Consider the following 17603-nt stretch of genomic DNA (forward strand, 5'->3'; position numbering starts at 1 on the left):
AACTGCCTTGCGAGGACCACCGGGATGCCAGGGAACTTGGTTCATGGCACTCAGACGTTCTCGTCCAAAGCTTTTTACTGCACACCTGACACCGTCTCTGAGTGTTCAGAAGGGGCGGGAAACCCAGATCTGTTTATGCAAACTTGCACATTCTGGAAACACTGGCCCAACAGTTGAACTGGTTTTCTCACTGGGTGTCTATTCTTAGTTTATTTAATGATGTGCTGATGGGGGAACCCCCAAATACAGGTTCACAGCCTCGATGGAGAGAAAAGACAGAATTCTGGAAGTGGGCTGGATTTGGGGTGTGGGTTTCTGTGGGAAATGTGTCAGCATGACGGCAAGGAAACAGTGAGTGCGGTGACTGGACGCCCTCCCCGCCTGAGTCCCCCTCGGGGTCCTCCACCTCTGCTGGTGTAGACTCTTATTCTGTTGCTCCCTGCCGCTTGCCATCACAGGAATCACAGTCCAGAGAGCAAAACAATGGAAACCAAAGGCCCAAGAAGCGTGCAAGCTTGCCCAGACGAAAACGGTGACAATCAGATGATTTCACTCGCCAGAACTGGGGTTGGGGCGTAGAACGAGACAGATAGAGTGTTGCTCTGTTTCAATGACCACTTGCATGAGTTTTTTTTACCAGTATTTTAAATGATCGAGGTGTTTCATTCTAATCAGCAGATTATATGTCCCAGCAGTAAATTGCTAGTGTGTCCAAAATAATCTTATGACTTTTAGTAAAGCATCTAAACAGGTCAAGACCAGGATGAAGAACCTCCTCTGCCCTCATTTTGTTTTTATTATGTTTATGTAGAAAGCGCCACAGAAAATGACACAGGAGACTGACTATATACCAGCACTTAGTGGATGCTAACGAGGTCGTGGGCCCCCATTTTGATGTTGCTATAAGTGCTTAAAATGAACCCTGGCATGGAGCTGCACAGGATCCAAAGTCATACTGGGATACCAGCAGCTACCAGGCCCCTGCTGCTTGCACGGGACCTTTGCTTTGGAAGCCTGAAGGCGTAACAGGGGGGCTCCGCGCCTGGAGCAGCAGCTCTCATACCCCAACGTGCATGAGATTCAGCCAGGATGTCACAGCTGCAGGCTCCAGATTCTGATTCTGTAGGTCACAGGTGGGGCCCAGGCATCTGCGTTTTAACCGACATCCCTGGGATTTTGATGTAGGTGATCAGGGCAGCACACTTTGAGAAACACAGATGGAATCATGAGGTTGCTGGTTTTCTAAAGAAAACACTTTTGAAGGGACAGGGCTTGCTTATGTTGAGAACTTATATACTTTTCCTAAGATGTGATACGCAAACATGGCGGCATTTTTCTTTTCTTCAGGGCCTGATTAATATTCATTTACTCAAGTAACTGAATTTTCTCCTCTAGCTGGACATTTGACACTGCAGGTCCACATGGCCGTGGCAGGACCAGCGTGTGTGATCTTAGCCACCCGAGGGGTTTTGTGTCCTCACTGTCAGGCATGGGAAGATGGTTGGTTTGTTTTTCATGATCATTTCCATCATCTTATATGTGGATTTTTTAAAAAATATATGGGAAGTCACCAATTCAAAAGATAACAGGAGATGAGCAAAGAGGAAAAAAACTGGATAGGAGAATCATTTTAAAATTTACTTTATTTTTTAAAAGATAAAAATATCCCTGGCTACATTTTTCCAAAAAGCAGATGGTCAATGCAGTAGCACTGAGTCAAGAATGGGGACCTGAGCCTTCCCTTTCAGCCGGACTGCCACCTCACGCTTGAGCTCGCACTGTGCACCACTCTCTCGAGGCCAGGCTCTGCCCGGAGCCCGTTGGAGGTAGGGCCTCCTCCCCTGCAGGTCTCAGCCACCTGGGAGCTCGTCCAAACCCCGATGCCCAGGCCCCACCCCCAAACATTTAAAATAGAATCCCTGGGGAGGGAGGCCCAGGCACCAGCGTGTTTTAAAGCTTCCGGCACGGTCCCAGCAGGCAGCCCTGTGGTTCCGAGGCACTCTCCCACCGCTCCCCAACGGCATTATTCATCGCTGCAGTTTCCGCACGAGATAACTGAAGTGCACCTGGCACCTATTCCACTTGGTACGCAGTCCCTCCTATTTTAGTTAAATTTAGTTCCGATAATAATTGTTCCCAGGCACCCTACGAGGTGCATAATCATACTCAGTAGGAACTCCCTTGACACTGATCTTTGAAGGAAAAAACAAATACCCATCTTGGAAACTGCAGGATCGGTTTTATTTTACAGTGTGCTGTTTCCCAAAGTCAGCACCAGTGACGACCTGCATAGAAACACCTGGATGGGGGTAAAAAAATGCAGATTTCTGGACCCCTCCCTCCCTGGACCTAGGTTGCACAGAGATTTATGGAGATAAAGCTCAGAATTTGTATTGTTAATCAGCACCCAGCTGATTCTTCTGCACAGACATGGCGGAAAGGATGCTGGGCTAGGATTTAGGTTTGCTTGACGGCTGCTCTGAGCCTAGAACGCCCACACGCTGGCTACGGGACCCTGGACAGGGCCTTGGCTTCCACAGCGGCAGGGCAAGGAGAAAACTGTGGTGATTCTTGTGGAAACTCTAGCCTTCCTCATACTGTGGTGTTTGACATCAAGAGGGTATCCTGATCCCATGAGAACCTTGGCCTTGGTATAAACAAGGGGTATCTTGCTAGGAATGAATGAATGTCATCTAAACCTGGGACAGACCCTGACTCCGGCAATGCTGACCTGGCTGCAGGTGCTGAGGGATGCCCTGGGGCTGTGCTGGGGGGTTTCAGGTGTGAGTGTAACCCCAGAAGGACCTAGAAGCCCAAAGGATGGGATAAGGAATCTGCCACCATTTCATTACCTGGGGCCTGGCAAGTATAACCACGATTTTGCCTCTGTCAGATGCAAATGGATGAGGGCACAGCAATAATGAATGGCGAGAATTTGAACTTATGTCTGAAGCCCTGGAGCCACTCTGTATGTCAGGGTGACGCTGCTCCTGGGGGGACAAATGCTGATGAATGCCCAGTTCCAAAGAAACATGCATTTCCCCTCTTTATCTCACAGGGACAATGGAGAGATCGAAAAAAGATGAGGTACATGAAAGTGCCTCTCAAAATATGAGCACGTGATGCAGCCGTGGGTGTTACTCTTCCTACGACCCAGTAGCAATCAGAGGATATCTGACATGATCCCACCCAGGGGGCAGGAAGGGGCGCTCACACCAAAGTTATACCACATTTCAGTGGAATTTACAATGAATGCATTCGAGTTTATCTGAATTGCATAAGTAGAAATAGCTTATTACATATCCAATACATTGAAATTTTGTTGACGGAAATGTAGAATTAGTATAATTTTTAGGTGCAAATTCTGTTACTCAGAACACAGCCATAATCAAACTGTTTATTTACTCATCTGACATTTTTTTGAGCACCTACTATGTGTCAGGTGCCATGTTCTTTTCAGCATGTAGACTCAGCTCTGACCAAAGCCACAAACAACAACCTGAGAGAACTTAGAAAGGAAACACTGGCGGGCTCTTTGCCCTTCGGTACACATGACTCCCTGGTGCGGCCCATTTATCAAATCCTATTTCCTCAGTGAGACCCTTCAAATAATTAAAGATGAGACCCACTTCTTAAAATTCTGTATTAGTTTGCAAGGGCAGCCATAACAAAGTGCCACAGTGTGGGTGGCTGGAATAACAGAAGTTTATTTTCTCAGTTCCAGAAGATGGAAGTCTGAGCTGAAGACATTGGCAGGGTTGGTTTCTTCCTTGCCCAGCTTCTTCCCAGGGCTTCCCTCTGCCTCATGTCTGGGTCCGCCTCTTCTCTTCTTATAATCTTACCCGATCGAATAGGGCCCACCCTGATGACCTCACATTACTGTAATCACTTCTTTAAAGACCCTCTCTCCAAAGGCAGTCACATTCTGAGGGAGTCCCAGGGGTTAGAACTTCAACAAATGAATTTATTTTTTAGATAGGGGTGGGGGGGGGGGAAATTCAGCCCATAACAGACTACAACATATCACTTTGTGCCCAATCTGTCTTCTGGGTTTGGGAAATCAAGAAAGAGATGAGAAAGAGGAGTTATTTAATGTTCCTAAGTTAGCCTACTACTTTTAAAACTGGGCAAATTTTCTTTAGAAAGTAATTACATCTTTTACATCAAATATCTTCCCAAATTAAGCTATTTCAGGGTGACACTCCATCCGCCTTTTATACTGGGTTAACTAAACAATCTCTTTGCAAAGAGATTCCTTTCATCTAAAATAAACTGACATAAGATTTGGTTTGAAAGGAAGAAGGAAATCATCTCCTATTTAAAGTAGAATGTTCGAGTCGGAGAGAGGTCAGATGAGTAGCTGGGTTTTGTGCCTTGCTTTGGTAGTAAAGCGTCCATTTCCCGACCGTCACCACACAGCTCAGTTTTTACATTTTCTTTCTCATAGATGCTGCTCTAAGATATTGATTTCTTTTATTTGTTTCAAACATGACTTTGTAGTGCTGGTAACTGGTTCGTAGTTTATGCTTTTTATTGATTGTTTTTAACTTTATATTTGTGGCTTAAGAGATAGTAGTAAGAAGGGCATAACTTCATTAATTGAAATAAGAGACCAGCAGTGGATATTCAGAGAACTCAGATCCTGAGCCGCTGAAGGGAGGGGACCTCCGTCCCTGCAGCTATTCCTTTCTCCAGAGAACAAGCGTCTCAGCCAATCTCTACCTCGAAACTATACTCTCCCCCATTGCTGCTACGCAACCTGCAACCGGCTTTGCCAATGGACTCTTTGGGTACATGCACCCCCACATTCGCTGCAAACCTGCCTTCCCCTGCTTAGTGGAACTGAGGTCATCATCACTAGGTCACCTGTCAGCTTAGTGGCATTTTATCCTGAATGAAAGAGCGTTTTCTAATGCACGCACCCACTCTGGTACGTAGCAACGGGGAAAGACAGTTTTAAGACAAATGGAAAAATCTGAGCTCTTCTCACTTTCCATAGTGAAACTTTTGTCTGTGTATGCAGTTACTAAAGATTAGAGGCTGTGTAATAGATAGCAGTGAAAAGCCAGAAAGAGTCATTTTTCCCCCAATTATTTTCTTATGATAAAATAGACATAAAATTTGCTATCTTAGCCATTTTAAGTGTACAATTCAGTGATATTAAATGCATTCATAATGTTATACATCCATTAACAGAACTCCTTGCATCTTGTAAAACTGAAACGCTATACCCATTAAACAATAACTTCCCATTCTCTCTCCCCCCAGCCCCTGGCAACCACCAAGAATCACTGTTTTTTGTTTTTTTTTTTTTAAAGGGGGAGTGGGTAAGTAAAACATGGTATGTATAACTGCATCTTATATTTAACAGAAATTAAAAATTACAATTTAAATGACACAGTAAATTGCGTCTGACAGGATATTACGTAATGTGAGAGGGCTATAAAAGTTGATATGTGTTATAGTTTTATGTTAAAAATACATGGGAAAAATAAGGGAAAATGTACATATAAATATTTTCTTATTTATATATTTCTGTACTTTCCTAAGTTTCTACAAGGGGTCGCCGTTACTTTTATTATGAGGAAATTAAGCTTTTTTATTTTTTTTTTTAAAGAAGAGAACTCTTCCATATTTCATTCCTTTTAAATAATCATTTGGCAGCAGAGGAGCCCTCATATCATTGCTACAGCTTCACTGCATTTTGGAAGGGAGGGCGATCAATCTCGCGCGGGCTCGGGGCGCGGCGGGGCGGTGGGGAGAGGTGCAGATTTATGGCAGTTAAAGGCAGGGCATCTGTCGATGCATTTCGTCATCTTACGGCAGCCTCATAGCACACACAGGGACAAGCTTTAAAAGCTCCAAGTTAGGAGGGAAATGTGAAAGTCACACTACTGACCAATTAGATGATCCAGATAATTCCAGAGCAGGTGTTCGGGAGGTACGATTTCCAGGTGCTCTTTAACTCCGTCACAGGTAATGACCGAGCGTGGGTAGGTGTGTGTGCGTGTGTTACAGGGATCCAGCCACACGGCCCCAAAGATCTGCATCATCATTAGTGACCAGACTCTCATTAATTTTGACATCCAGAGGAAAATGCCAAAATTTGCCAGCTCAATGTGAAAAACAGGTGGGAAAGATTGTCAGTTGGTATCTTTCTTAAAAAGAATAGCAATCGGCCTCAGCGGTATGGCCTCCACGGCCCTCCCCAGCTCAATCTCGTCCCCTCCTAAGCGACATCTCCTCCCAGGGACGGCTCTCAATCATCCACTCTCCTCCCACTCACTTTCTGGTTTCCTCTGGCAACCCAGGGTCCCTGCCCCTGCCCCCAGGGAGCAAATTGATTGCAGCCACCCATCTTTAAACCTCGAGACGGTGAGCTTGGTGCTTCCACGGAGACAGGGATTTAAAGATTGATGACCAAATCTCAGGACTCAAAATAGCATCCTTTCCCCATCTGGTGGGATTTGGGGCCTGCGGTCTCTCTGAGGGAAAGGTTGAGCTTTGTTAAATGCAGAGCTAAATCAATGTGATACCCAAGACAAGCATTCTGAATAAAAAAAAATGATTAAGAGGTGTCTTTGCTGTTTAATCTGAGAGATTGACTCTTATAATTCCACTCTCTCTTAGAATTACAAAAGGTATTCTGGTGGCAGAATATCCACCTGTGACAGACTGCAGGCGCTTCATAAACTATAGCACCTTAGGCAATGTTTTAAGGTGAGAAAGTCCATATCGGTCAGTTCTGTTAACTAGAGGGAGCCTTCCTCTACCGCAGCCCCTCATAGCAAGTTAAGCACAGAAGCTCCGAGCCAGACAGCTTGTGCAGCTGCGAGATTTGGGGCAAGTCAGCTACTGAGGCTTCAGTTTTCTCACCTGCAAAATAGGGATAAGACAATACCCACCTCCCGGGGCTGTAGGAAGGATTAACTGAGTCAGTTGACTAGACAGAGCCTAGTATGTGATAAATTGACAATATTAACCACCGTGCACAGAGTTCTTTTTTTCCCTAGAATCTGAAACATTTCATTTTATAAATATGACCTGTAATTTTCTTTCCTATATCAGACCACTGACACTTTTTGCAGGTACAACAACCTATACTAGCTTATTAGATTTCAGAGTACCTCTTCCCCACCTTCAAAATGCTATATGGCATAATTCTCTCTTTCTCTTTCTTTCCAGAAGATTAATTTTGGTTTAAAATTGAGATTGATCACCATATTTTCTCATGATACTGCAAACTTACCAATTGTGGGTGAAGATTATAAAAGAATAAATAAATATATAGTGCATACTTCAGTGTAACAAGTTTTAGTCATTGGTGGTTAGATTTTCTGCTACACTAATTCAATTTTTGACTAAACAAAATAAAATGCAATCACACCACAAGTAGGCCAGTGATTATATTTTATAGTTGGGTGCATTTTGCTGACTACTCTAGAAGTTAGAAATATACGTTACCTCGGTGAAGTGAGGTTTCTTCTCTGTAACATCAGACTGGAGAGTTTTAAGGGCAATTTGATCGTTTGTACTATAGTGGTTGTCCCGTAATCCTAGGCAAGAGGAGATAATATTGTTACTTTTTAGTGTATATAAAAGGATAAAATGGAATATATAACTCTACTATAAAATTTAATGTCACCTACTCACATGTTGTATTTGACAATAGTGAATCCTGCATAGTCTAAGCCATGACAAAACCTTGAACATTCCCTCATTCATTCCATTCCTCTCCATTTAGGCTCTCTGAGTTCATTCTTGGTTTTTTATGCTTCAAGATTCCTTCTTGCATACGATCATCTATGTTCCTTGGACTCAGTAATAATTGCACAGTTTTAGCCTTGTCACGTTCACCAGTGTCCTAAGTTTACACCCAGTGGAAGAGAGAATCACATTGATAGATTTCCAACACCGCTAGAGTTAAGAAAGGCTGAAATACAAGCCCAGCTTGCATTCAGTCTCTTAATGCTGCCATTACTGGAGGGGCCATGGGCGACACAGCCCTAACATGAAAACTGTTTTAGAACATCTGAGGATAAGTTGGTGATAATATTGTGAGACTGTGTAAAATCCCCCACATGTGCCCTCCATGTACACCTGCCACAAGGACGGCTAAGACAACTGCACAGAACACTGGACCAAGAACCGGATGACCTGGGTTGTAGGTCCGGCTTCACCCTTCACCGTCCACTAGGTCATCTACGGAGCCACTCCTCACCAGAACCTCCTCATCCACCAGACCTGCCCTGCACACCTCATGGAGCCCCGGGGAGAAGTGCTCCCAAGTACAAAGCACTCTCAGATGACGCTAGTGGGATTGAGACGTCTGCCTGGGGCCCTAGGCAGACTGAGGCAGCCTTAAGCTGCAGGTGTCAGCACCCTCCACCCCAAAGGTCTCTCACAGTGGCCTCTGCCAGGTTGTTAATGCAGGAACGTGAATGAAGCACAAGGAGACGGTGCAAGGCTAGCCTGAGACCCATGTCCACAGCCCAGGGCCACCATTTGCCTCCACAGTGAAGGTGCTCTAGGGAAGGTGACTTTTCAAAGAGCTATAAGGGATGGCTCCCAGCTGCTAGTGTCCTGCCTATCTACTCACCAAGGGGTTTAATAAAACTTTTAGGTGTACAGTCATGCTCCACACAATGACATTTTGGTCAGTGATGGACTACATATGTGATAGTGTTCCCATAATATTATAATGGAGCTAAAAATTCTTCTTACCCAGTGACATGGCCATCACTTAATTTTGTAAATTAAGTTAGTGTAGCCTAAGCATCCAATGTTTATAAAGTCTACAGGAGTGTACAGTAATGTCCGAGGCCTTCACATTCACTTACTACTCACCCACTGACTCACCCAGAGAAACTTCTAGTCCTGCAAGCTCCATTCATGGTAAGTACCACATACAGGTGCACCATTTATCTTTTATATGGTATTTTTACTATAGTATTTCTATGTTTAGATTTAGATACACAAATAGTTATTCTATGGTACAACTGCCCACAGCATTTAGTACAGGTTGGTAGCCTAGGAGTAACAGACTATACCACGCAGCCTAGGTGTTTAGCGGGCTCCACCATCTAGGTTTAAGTGCGCTCCATGATATTTGCTCAACAACAAAATCACCTAACAATGCATCTTGCAGAACCTGTCCTTAAGCAATACGTGACTGCAAGTTAAAGCATTTTATGGGGAAAATGATATGCTACAGATTTTCAAGTTTGGCAGATTTTTAAAGGGACATGGCTTGAGGGAACTTCAAGGGCCACCAATGACCCATCCAAAGCCGGGCTATGTCTCTTCTCATCCTTGGGTGACAATGAGCCCCATCAGCTTTAATCTGGATACGTGGCTGTGCCTGCATGTGTGACTGCTATTGAGTGACAGAGACAGTTATTCAAGATGATGGGTACAGATTACTTTTCATGAAGCATAAATATAAGACCAGAAAGGGTCCCCTGGATTCCTGTGCTGAGCTGATGCATCAGAATGAACTGACAATAAGGCTGATGAAGATGGAAATCACCTGGCTCTGGTCCTGCAGCATCTTGTGGAGTCAGCACAGGCTTTGGGGATGGACGGGTCTGGGTCTGCATCCAGCCTGGCCCCAGGCTCACCTGCCGTGGACGGGCCGCAGACCCTCTCTGGGCTTCTTCGTGCACACAACACAGGCAATGCAGATGCTCCTGCACAAATGCAGGCTCGCCATCAGTGCACCAAGGGCACCGTACGTAAAGCACCAGGGCAGGGATGAGGTGTGGGTTAGTGTTTGCTAACCGACACCAGTTATGACTGTCAATGAGCAGGATCAAGGCAGCCCTCCCCGAGGCACAGGTGGTCACTTTCACTATGGCAACAGTGGTCAAGAAGCCACTGGAATCAGACCACAGAGTCCCAGGGCCTGACTCCCAGCTCTGGCTACACATGTGGCTTTGGGCATATTACTCAGCACCCTTAGTTCCTCACTGTGAGATGCAGATAATGGCGGTGCCCATAGTGTCACTGAAAGGGATTAAATTATGTAACTAACTAGCCCTTAGTGCAGTGCCCATAACATAACAATCTGCAATAAAACTAGCTCTGGGGTGGAGCCTCATCTCTAACCAGGAGGAGGGAGCCCTGCCATGATCAGACAAGCAAGGGTCGTGTATGGGTTTCCTGCAGCTGCTGTGACAAAGAATCACAAGCCGAGGGCTTAAGCAACACGAATGCACTACCTTACAGTTCGGGAGGTCAGAAGTCCAACACAGGTCCCGCCAGACCACAATCAGGTGTCCATAGGGCTGCGTTCCTCTCTGAAAGCTCTAAGGAGAATCCCTTCCCTTGCTTTTCCAGGCTTCTAGAGGCTGCCTGTGCTCTTGGGCCCACAGACCCGCGTCACTCCAACCTCTGCTTCCCTCGTCACGTCTCCTTCTGTGACTCTGACCCTCCTGCCTTCCTCTAATAAGGACCCTTGGATTAGACTGAGCCCCCTGGATAACCCAGCTAATCCCTCCATCTTGAGGTTATTAACTTAATCACACCCGCAAAGTCCCTTTTGCCAAGTAGGGTCGCATATTTACAGGTTCGAGGCATTAGGACACAGACATCTTTGGCAGGACCATTATTCCTCCCACCACAGACTAGTTGGGGAGACTGAGGTCGATGTATTAGATGTAGTGTGGGACCTTTAAAACGATGACTATGAAGTCTGCATAGCGACATGGGAAAGTACTTCCAATGCCAGCAAAAGCCCAAGAACCACTTGACGGCAACATCAGAAAAATGTGTGTGGGGATCTACGAAAACAGTAAAGTTGTAACTGCGTCAGGAAATGGCCCTGGTTTAAAGGACCTGGCGGAGGGTGTGCCGGCCCTGAGAAACTGCGCATGTGCGCTAGACAAGGCTTTGTCTCCGGAGTCCGCAGCCCAGGGTCAAAGTCCAGTTTTGTGGCTTTGCATAATTTACTTAAACTCAGAGATGGCAGTTTCCCTGTCTATAAAATTAGAACATGGAAGCGGTGCTGTCTGCTCCCTGCCCAGCGGTTGGGAGGGTAGTTGGCAATGGCGCACAGCTTCACTCTGAGAATGGTCCACAACATTGGACACAGCCTGTGGTGAGTCTTTGGAATACAAAGGCCAGGACAACTCTGTTGTTCATGCTCCAGAGCATAAACCAAAGGCCAGACTTTGCCTGGGGCAACGTCCTTGCTGGGCTCTCCCCTAGAAGGTTTCCCTGCTCTCTCCTGGGCACTTTCTAGAAGAGCACCCCAGGCCCCCATGCCCTCAACCCCTGCCTCAGGCTCAGCTTCTTGGAAACCTGACCTGAGCCAGGGTCCTAACTCATATTGCTGTTTAACAGCGGGGGCTGTCCAAGTGTGGCCCCCAGACCAGCTACATTAGTGTCATTGGAGGAACTTGTTAAAAATGCATGTTTTTGGGTCCCCCTCACTGACCTGCAGGCCTATGAGTGAGAACCCCAGGTTGGGGTCAGTGTTGCTCCATAGCAAGCCTTCCAGGGCATTCCATGCACCTCAGTCCATGGCCACGTGTTGGTCTTAGCCCAACAAGCTCCTTTACAGCTGGTGAGTCTGAGGCCCCAGAAGAGAACCATAACTCTTTGATTCAGAAACCACTCCACGGCTTTTAGAAAACTGCACCTAGTCTGTGGGCGTGGGATCTAAATGAGGCTTTTCACCAATAGCTTCAATTAGAATAAAACCACCATGGAAGCCAGCATGCTGACTTTTATTTTGAAGGTAATTAAAAACCAGCCCAATTAGCTGCCATCGTCATTGCTGGTTTATGAGCTGGTTCTGTTTGGTGCCAGCACTCTGGTCCTCTGAGCCCCTGGAGAGCGTGTGAGCTCACTGGCCTGTGCTGAGAGCTTTTCTCTCCTAAGACGGTTGGAAGGACTGTACTTGTGTCTGTCTCCATCTGCACAAGTGGCACGTCCCAAACCATCCCTCACTTTGAGCTGCTTCCCAGCCCACGGCTGCCATGAGCAAACACACCACAAGGCCCTGAGCCAAGTGCTTCTGGAATCCAGGTTTCCTCCCTGGAGGAAGGGGTGTGCTTCAGCAATGGAAGCCACATGGGCAGGAGTCTAAGCATTGCCCAGGGTGTGCAGGGCCCTGGGCTGAGAGACAGGGTGGAGGAGATGCCGTCTCCTCCCAAGGGCTCTATGAGAAAGTCACGGCTCTACTAGCCCAGCCTTGATAAGCCTCACTGAGAGTCCTTACAGCAAGGAAACCAGGAAGAGTCTGGGCGAGGAGGGGATACTGGGAATGGCCTTTTCAGACGGGGTGGATTTAGAGAAGATGGGGGGTGGGTGGGAGGAGGTGGCACTGCCCAAGATGAGGTCAAAGGGAAAAGCGGAAATGGCTTAATGGAAAGCACAAAAGCAGGGAAATCCAGCATCTTTGGACACTGAATGAAGCGTAGGATGTGGCTGACACCACACAATTCCCACCTGTAGCTGGTACTGCCGGAGTTGTCCCTATAAGCACTGTCACCAAGGGAATCAATCTGCCAAAGTAACACCCAAGCAATGAACACTTGGGCCTTTGGATTGTCCGGTAATTCTACTTATTTTCGTATCTACTCCATTCTCATAGAGGCAGAGAAGGCATGCTCAAGTTTCCACTTCTTGGATTTTAAATGCCTTTCCTCATTTCTAGTCTTATAGTAGTCAAGGTTTACTCTGAATTTTCACCATATCTTTAAAAATACTTTTTAATATTTTAAAATGGAAGTTTCTCCAAGAGAATCACTTTTCAGATTTAAATTCAATTAACTGCATCTGTGAGATGTGATATTCTGGACTATGGTCTTCTTAGTACCTGCCTCCCATAAGGGCTACTGTGTCTTTCTTTTGGGGGTTCTCTGCTTGACCCCCTTTATGGGTTCTCTGTCTATACCCTCTTCACAAACCCATACAGACCAATCTGGTCAAGGAAAGGCCCAGGTCCCCCCTGCAAGCACCAGCCTTAGAGCCAGCTGCCTCCAGGTCCCCTCGAATGGCTTTTTCAAAAGGGAACCACCCAATTCCCCTCATGCCTGCCTCTTCCTCCTCCTGTGTCATCACCTTGGCCGCTACCCTCCACTGGAAATGGAGGCACCCCTCCGCACCCCTCCCTTCCCCTCACCTCAACGTCCCCCTGAAAGCCAAGGCTGGCTTGACCCCATGACAGAGGCTCTGCTCCTTTGCATCAATTCAACCTCCCTGCACTGCCTGGGCTCAGCAAGGTCACAATCAAGCTGGTGACCCCAGTAGCCTCGTCACCTGACAGGGTCATGCCAAGTCCCCTTGACATCTCCAGTTTGTGACCTCGTGGGGACATGTGCTCCTTCAAAACCTCAAATGCAAAGGACACATTTCTCCCCCTGAACAGGGCTCGGGGAAGCATGTGAAACCTGAGCACACGTAGGGGCTCCTGGGAGTTCAAGGAGCCCAGGCCAGGAGCCCTTAAAGCAAGGCCACTTCCACTCCCACACGCGGCCAGCTTGGATATCTCTGCAGCTTTGCTCATGGTGTCACCGTCCCAGTGTTCCCACTGGGCTAACCCCTCACTCCTCACCCTCGCTTCAGCCTGAGATCACCTCCTCTTAGACGCACTTCCTGACCTGCCCCCCAGCCACACGCCCCTCCCCCCCCCAGGTGTGTGGTCCCGCCTTGATTCCCTTGCGCTGCCTCCACAAACTCCCACAGCCTGGGCGGCTTAAACCAACAGGAATTTATTCTTCCACAGCTCTGGAGGCCAGAAGTTTGAAATCCAGGCATCGGCAGGGCCATGCTCCCTCTGAAGGGTCTAGGGGAGGGTCCTTCCTGCCTCTCCCAGCCCCTGGTGGTTGCCAGCAATTCTCCGTGTTCCTTGGCTGTGGCAGCCTCACCCCGATCTCTGTCTGCACCTTAATGTGGCACCTCCCCTGTGCGCCTCCAAATCTCTCTCTCCTTATAAAGACGCTAGTCGTTGAATTTAGGGCCCCCCCCCCAGCCCAGTGTGACCTTATCTTAACTTGATTACACCCGCAAAGACCCTATTTCCACATAAGGTCACACTCACAGGCATCGGGGTTATGTCCAGGCCTTGAACGTGTCTTTTTGGGAACCAGTTTCAGCCCCCACCAGTGCCCCCAACAGGCTCTACAGCGCGTCCCTGTCACACTGCTCTGTGACGATCTGCTCACGAGTCTGTCTCCCCGAGTGGACCAGGTCTTTGTAGGATGTCTGATTCTTCTTCTCCCGGGGCTCAGCACGGTGCTGGCTGAGAACGGACTAAGTGAGTATATTATTTTATATTTTGATAAGGGTTATACCTGTGGGGAAAAAATCAGAACGTACCTTCCCCAGACCGTCTGCTCATGCTCCACTGACATCTCAAAGCCATATTACTCAGTTTCCAAGGTCTTTTAATGACAAGGATGTGTTTGGTTAAACGAAAAATAAAACGGCCACAGTTCACCTCTGTAACTACTCTCGGAATGATCAGGCTCCCACCTTCCGGCCAGGGCCGCAGGACCTCAAAGCTCCACATGTGATGAAGTCACCGGAATGTTTACAGAGCAACCAAGGAAGTGGGGGGGGGGAGGAGTGGGCCTACCTTGTGTCACTTCTCGTTAGCAGCGGCACTGGTCACCGCTCTGAGGATGACACCCAAGGTGTCTTTGACGAGTACAGCAAGTTTGCATGAGCCTACGTGAAAGTTGCCTGTAGGACGCTGCTAGAGATGAGAGAAGGAGCTATTTCACCCACTGCCTATGGTCAGATGCAATTTCTCTTCTTTCTCTCCAATTCTCAGCACTTTATTTTTCACTGACTTTGCTGATGCTGATCCCCTTGCCAGGCAGCATCTTAGTGTGTTTGAAAGTTTTCTTAGTATTAAAAGAAATCCAGATAATACCGCCATGTTAATTTGTTTAATCTACTTGTTACCAATTTTTACAAACTGGTTTATCTAGAAAATTGGGCAACACAAGTCTGTTTACCACGCAAGCTATTACAAGAACAACTGGTTTTCATGCAGTTTAGTAAAACGTCTTTGACACTAAATTAGAGTGAACATTGTTATATAATTTATACCCAGCCAAATTTGAGGTAGCTTATAGGTAACAGCACAGTTAAAAACCAGTTAAACTGATTTCTTAAAAAGCAAATAACAAGCTGGAGAAATCATTGAACCAAGTGGGCGCAAGGAGGCAGGGGCACAATGAATCACAGCTTCAGGGTAAGTTTACAGCCAAGGCCAAAGGGGAGATGTGAGAAATCACATAATTCATTGCCTTTCAGGTGGAATGCGCCATTTTACAGGGAGAGCACCTGGATAAGGCACAGATAGCACGGGTCATTACAATCAGTGGACGGTGCCTTTGTGTGCAGCTTCCCAAACAGTGGCCAACGTACCCTCACTGGGCGTTCCCAAGGCACTCTGAGGGCAGTCAGCGTCTCCATCGCGTCGTAACGTCTGGAGCAGCTGCACGCTCATTGCAAGACACACATGAGCTAAGCGCTGTGCACGTATCATCTCTTTTAACATGAAAAATGGCCTCCTGGGGAGGGCACTGTTATTGCCCCCATTGTACAGATGGGGAAGCTGAGCTTCACGTAAGTATCTTGCCGAGGGTCACCCTTCCAATCAGCCCACAGCTGGGAGTTTGCAGTATTAACAATCCCTGTACGCGGGGACAGTGGACATGGAGCAGCCTGGTTCTGGCGTCTGGCCCGGGGTGACACTTGGCACTACCACATTCTCCCACTCTACCCTCGCACGAGCTATAACCTCAGCTGCTGTTCCTCTGTCAGAGAAGACAAGACTGGCGTGTGCATTGCCCGGCTGGGGATGATTAAATGAAGTAAATAAAAGTTTTCGTGGGCTTAGCACGGTGCTGTCACACAACAGGCCCTCAGAAAAATATTGTGTTATTATCTACAGTTTCACATATAATTTTCAACTCTTTCAGAAAATCACGGTGTATACCAAAGATGTTTTAAAAGCCTGTCTACTGTATTTTGTAGTCGCTTGGGCTCTAGCTGCATCCCAGACCCCTGCAATCTGAAGCACAGGCCTTCTGGCGTCCAGGGTGGGCGTCCCGGCTCTGCCTTCCATGGGGTGCAGTGTGGGCTCTCCTGGAGGACGGGGTGGGGCCAGCGGCCCCAAGGACGGTGAGGATGACCAAATACGATAACACACGAGAAAGCATGCTGCAAGCCGCGGCGCCGTGCTTGGCTGTCTGCCATCCAGGCAATCGCGACACTATGTCAGGGTAGCGCTCACTCGCTGAGAGCGTAGCGGGTCTGAGGTTCCGGGCCAGGGGCTGGGGTATCAAAGATGAGGGAAGCCCAGGATCTCTGCCTTTGAAGAGCTCATACTCTAATGGGGGAATGAGACACAGAAAGAGAGATTTTTCTATGCAATGTGGATTTGACCATTTTTTCTTATGGCTTATCTCATTTTTTTTAAATTGTGGTAAAATACACTTAACAAAATCTACCATCTTAACCATTTTTAAGTGTGCAGTTCAGTGGTATTAAACATGTTCACAATGTTGTGCAACCACCGCCACCATCCATCTCCAGCCCTGCACTTTTCACCTTGCACAACTGAAACTCTGTCTCCACTAAACACTAACCCCTCCCCCTCCCCCCAGCTCCTGGCAACCACCATTCTACTTTCTGGCTCTATGGATTGGACTCCCCCAGGCATCGCATATTAGTGGAATTATACAGTGTTTGTCCTTTCGTGACTGGCTTATTTCACTTAGCATAATGTCTTCAAGGTCCATCCAAGTCTGTCTAGCATGTATCAGAATGTCCTTCCTTTTTAAGGATGGACGATACTCCACTGGATGTATTGACTACAGTTTGCTTATCCATTCACCCATCAATGGGTATTCGGGTTACTTCCACCTTTTGGCTACTGCAAATGCTGCTGCCATGAACATGGATTCAAGTCCCTGCTTTTTATTCTTTTTTATGAATTACCTTTTGCGTTTTGTTCTGTGGTTCCATCTTGGTCTTATTATATGATATTTTCTTGGTTTTATTTAAGACCTTGACCCGTGTAAGCAAACACGGGTGGTCTCTGTTGTGTAACACAAACACCTTCAACATGGTCTTCAGTGTGAAAGGATGCACTCCCCTCTCACTCCCTGTCCTTCCATAGCCGGTGCAAGAGGTGTTGGGGACACCTGAGGGAGGGTGTGTGTGAAAGGGTGGGTCTCCCTTTAACTTACTTCTTTCATTAAGTAGAAATCAGTATTTTTGCATCATTATGCACTCATTTTGTTGTCAATCTCACTAAACAAGAATCAGTATCACATAGCATTGACAGTTATGGAGTGGTTTGATTTCAGAGGTGACTATTTCTGCCCTTGCAGGTGGGTGACAGAAAATTGGGACCCCACTGTGGACAACAGTGGCCAGGAAGAGATGCCGGCACCCCCAGCTTCATCCTAAGGGAGATCCAAGCTGCAAGAGGATCCCAATTACCAGACTCACTAGCCAGGCAACTTTCTGTAGGAGGAGCAAGAATATTAATAGGTTATTTGCTTTTAGTTCAGGGCTGGAGAACAGCCAACCCACCAGGAGGAAAAATGGGACGTCTTTGAAACCTGCTGCACAAG

At 47.1% G+C, this 17603-nt stretch overlaps 1 protein-coding gene across 3 annotated transcripts in view; it reads right to left on the minus strand.

Moving 5' to 3' along the window:
- The window catches only part of C28H10orf90 (chromosome 28 C10orf90 homolog), a 195067-nt gene that overhangs the window by 65751 nt on the left and 111713 nt on the right, over positions 1 to 17603 (minus strand). For 2 of the 3 annotated variants that reach the window (XM_069460698.1, XM_069460697.1), the window contains exon 3: positions 7465 to 7556. In XM_069460698.1, the coding sequence (XP_069316799.1) occupies positions 7465 to 7556 (92 nt within the window). Of the gene's footprint in view, positions 1 to 7464; positions 7557 to 14325; positions 14348 to 17603 lie in introns of those variants that run through there. The other variant, XM_069460699.1, reaches the window with a different exon arrangement.

Source organism: Eulemur rufifrons, chromosome 28 (assembly GCF_041146395.1).
Source record: "Eulemur rufifrons isolate Redbay chromosome 28, OSU_ERuf_1, whole genome shotgun sequence".
Taxonomy (NCBI): domain Eukaryota; kingdom Metazoa; phylum Chordata; class Mammalia; order Primates; family Lemuridae; genus Eulemur; species Eulemur rufifrons.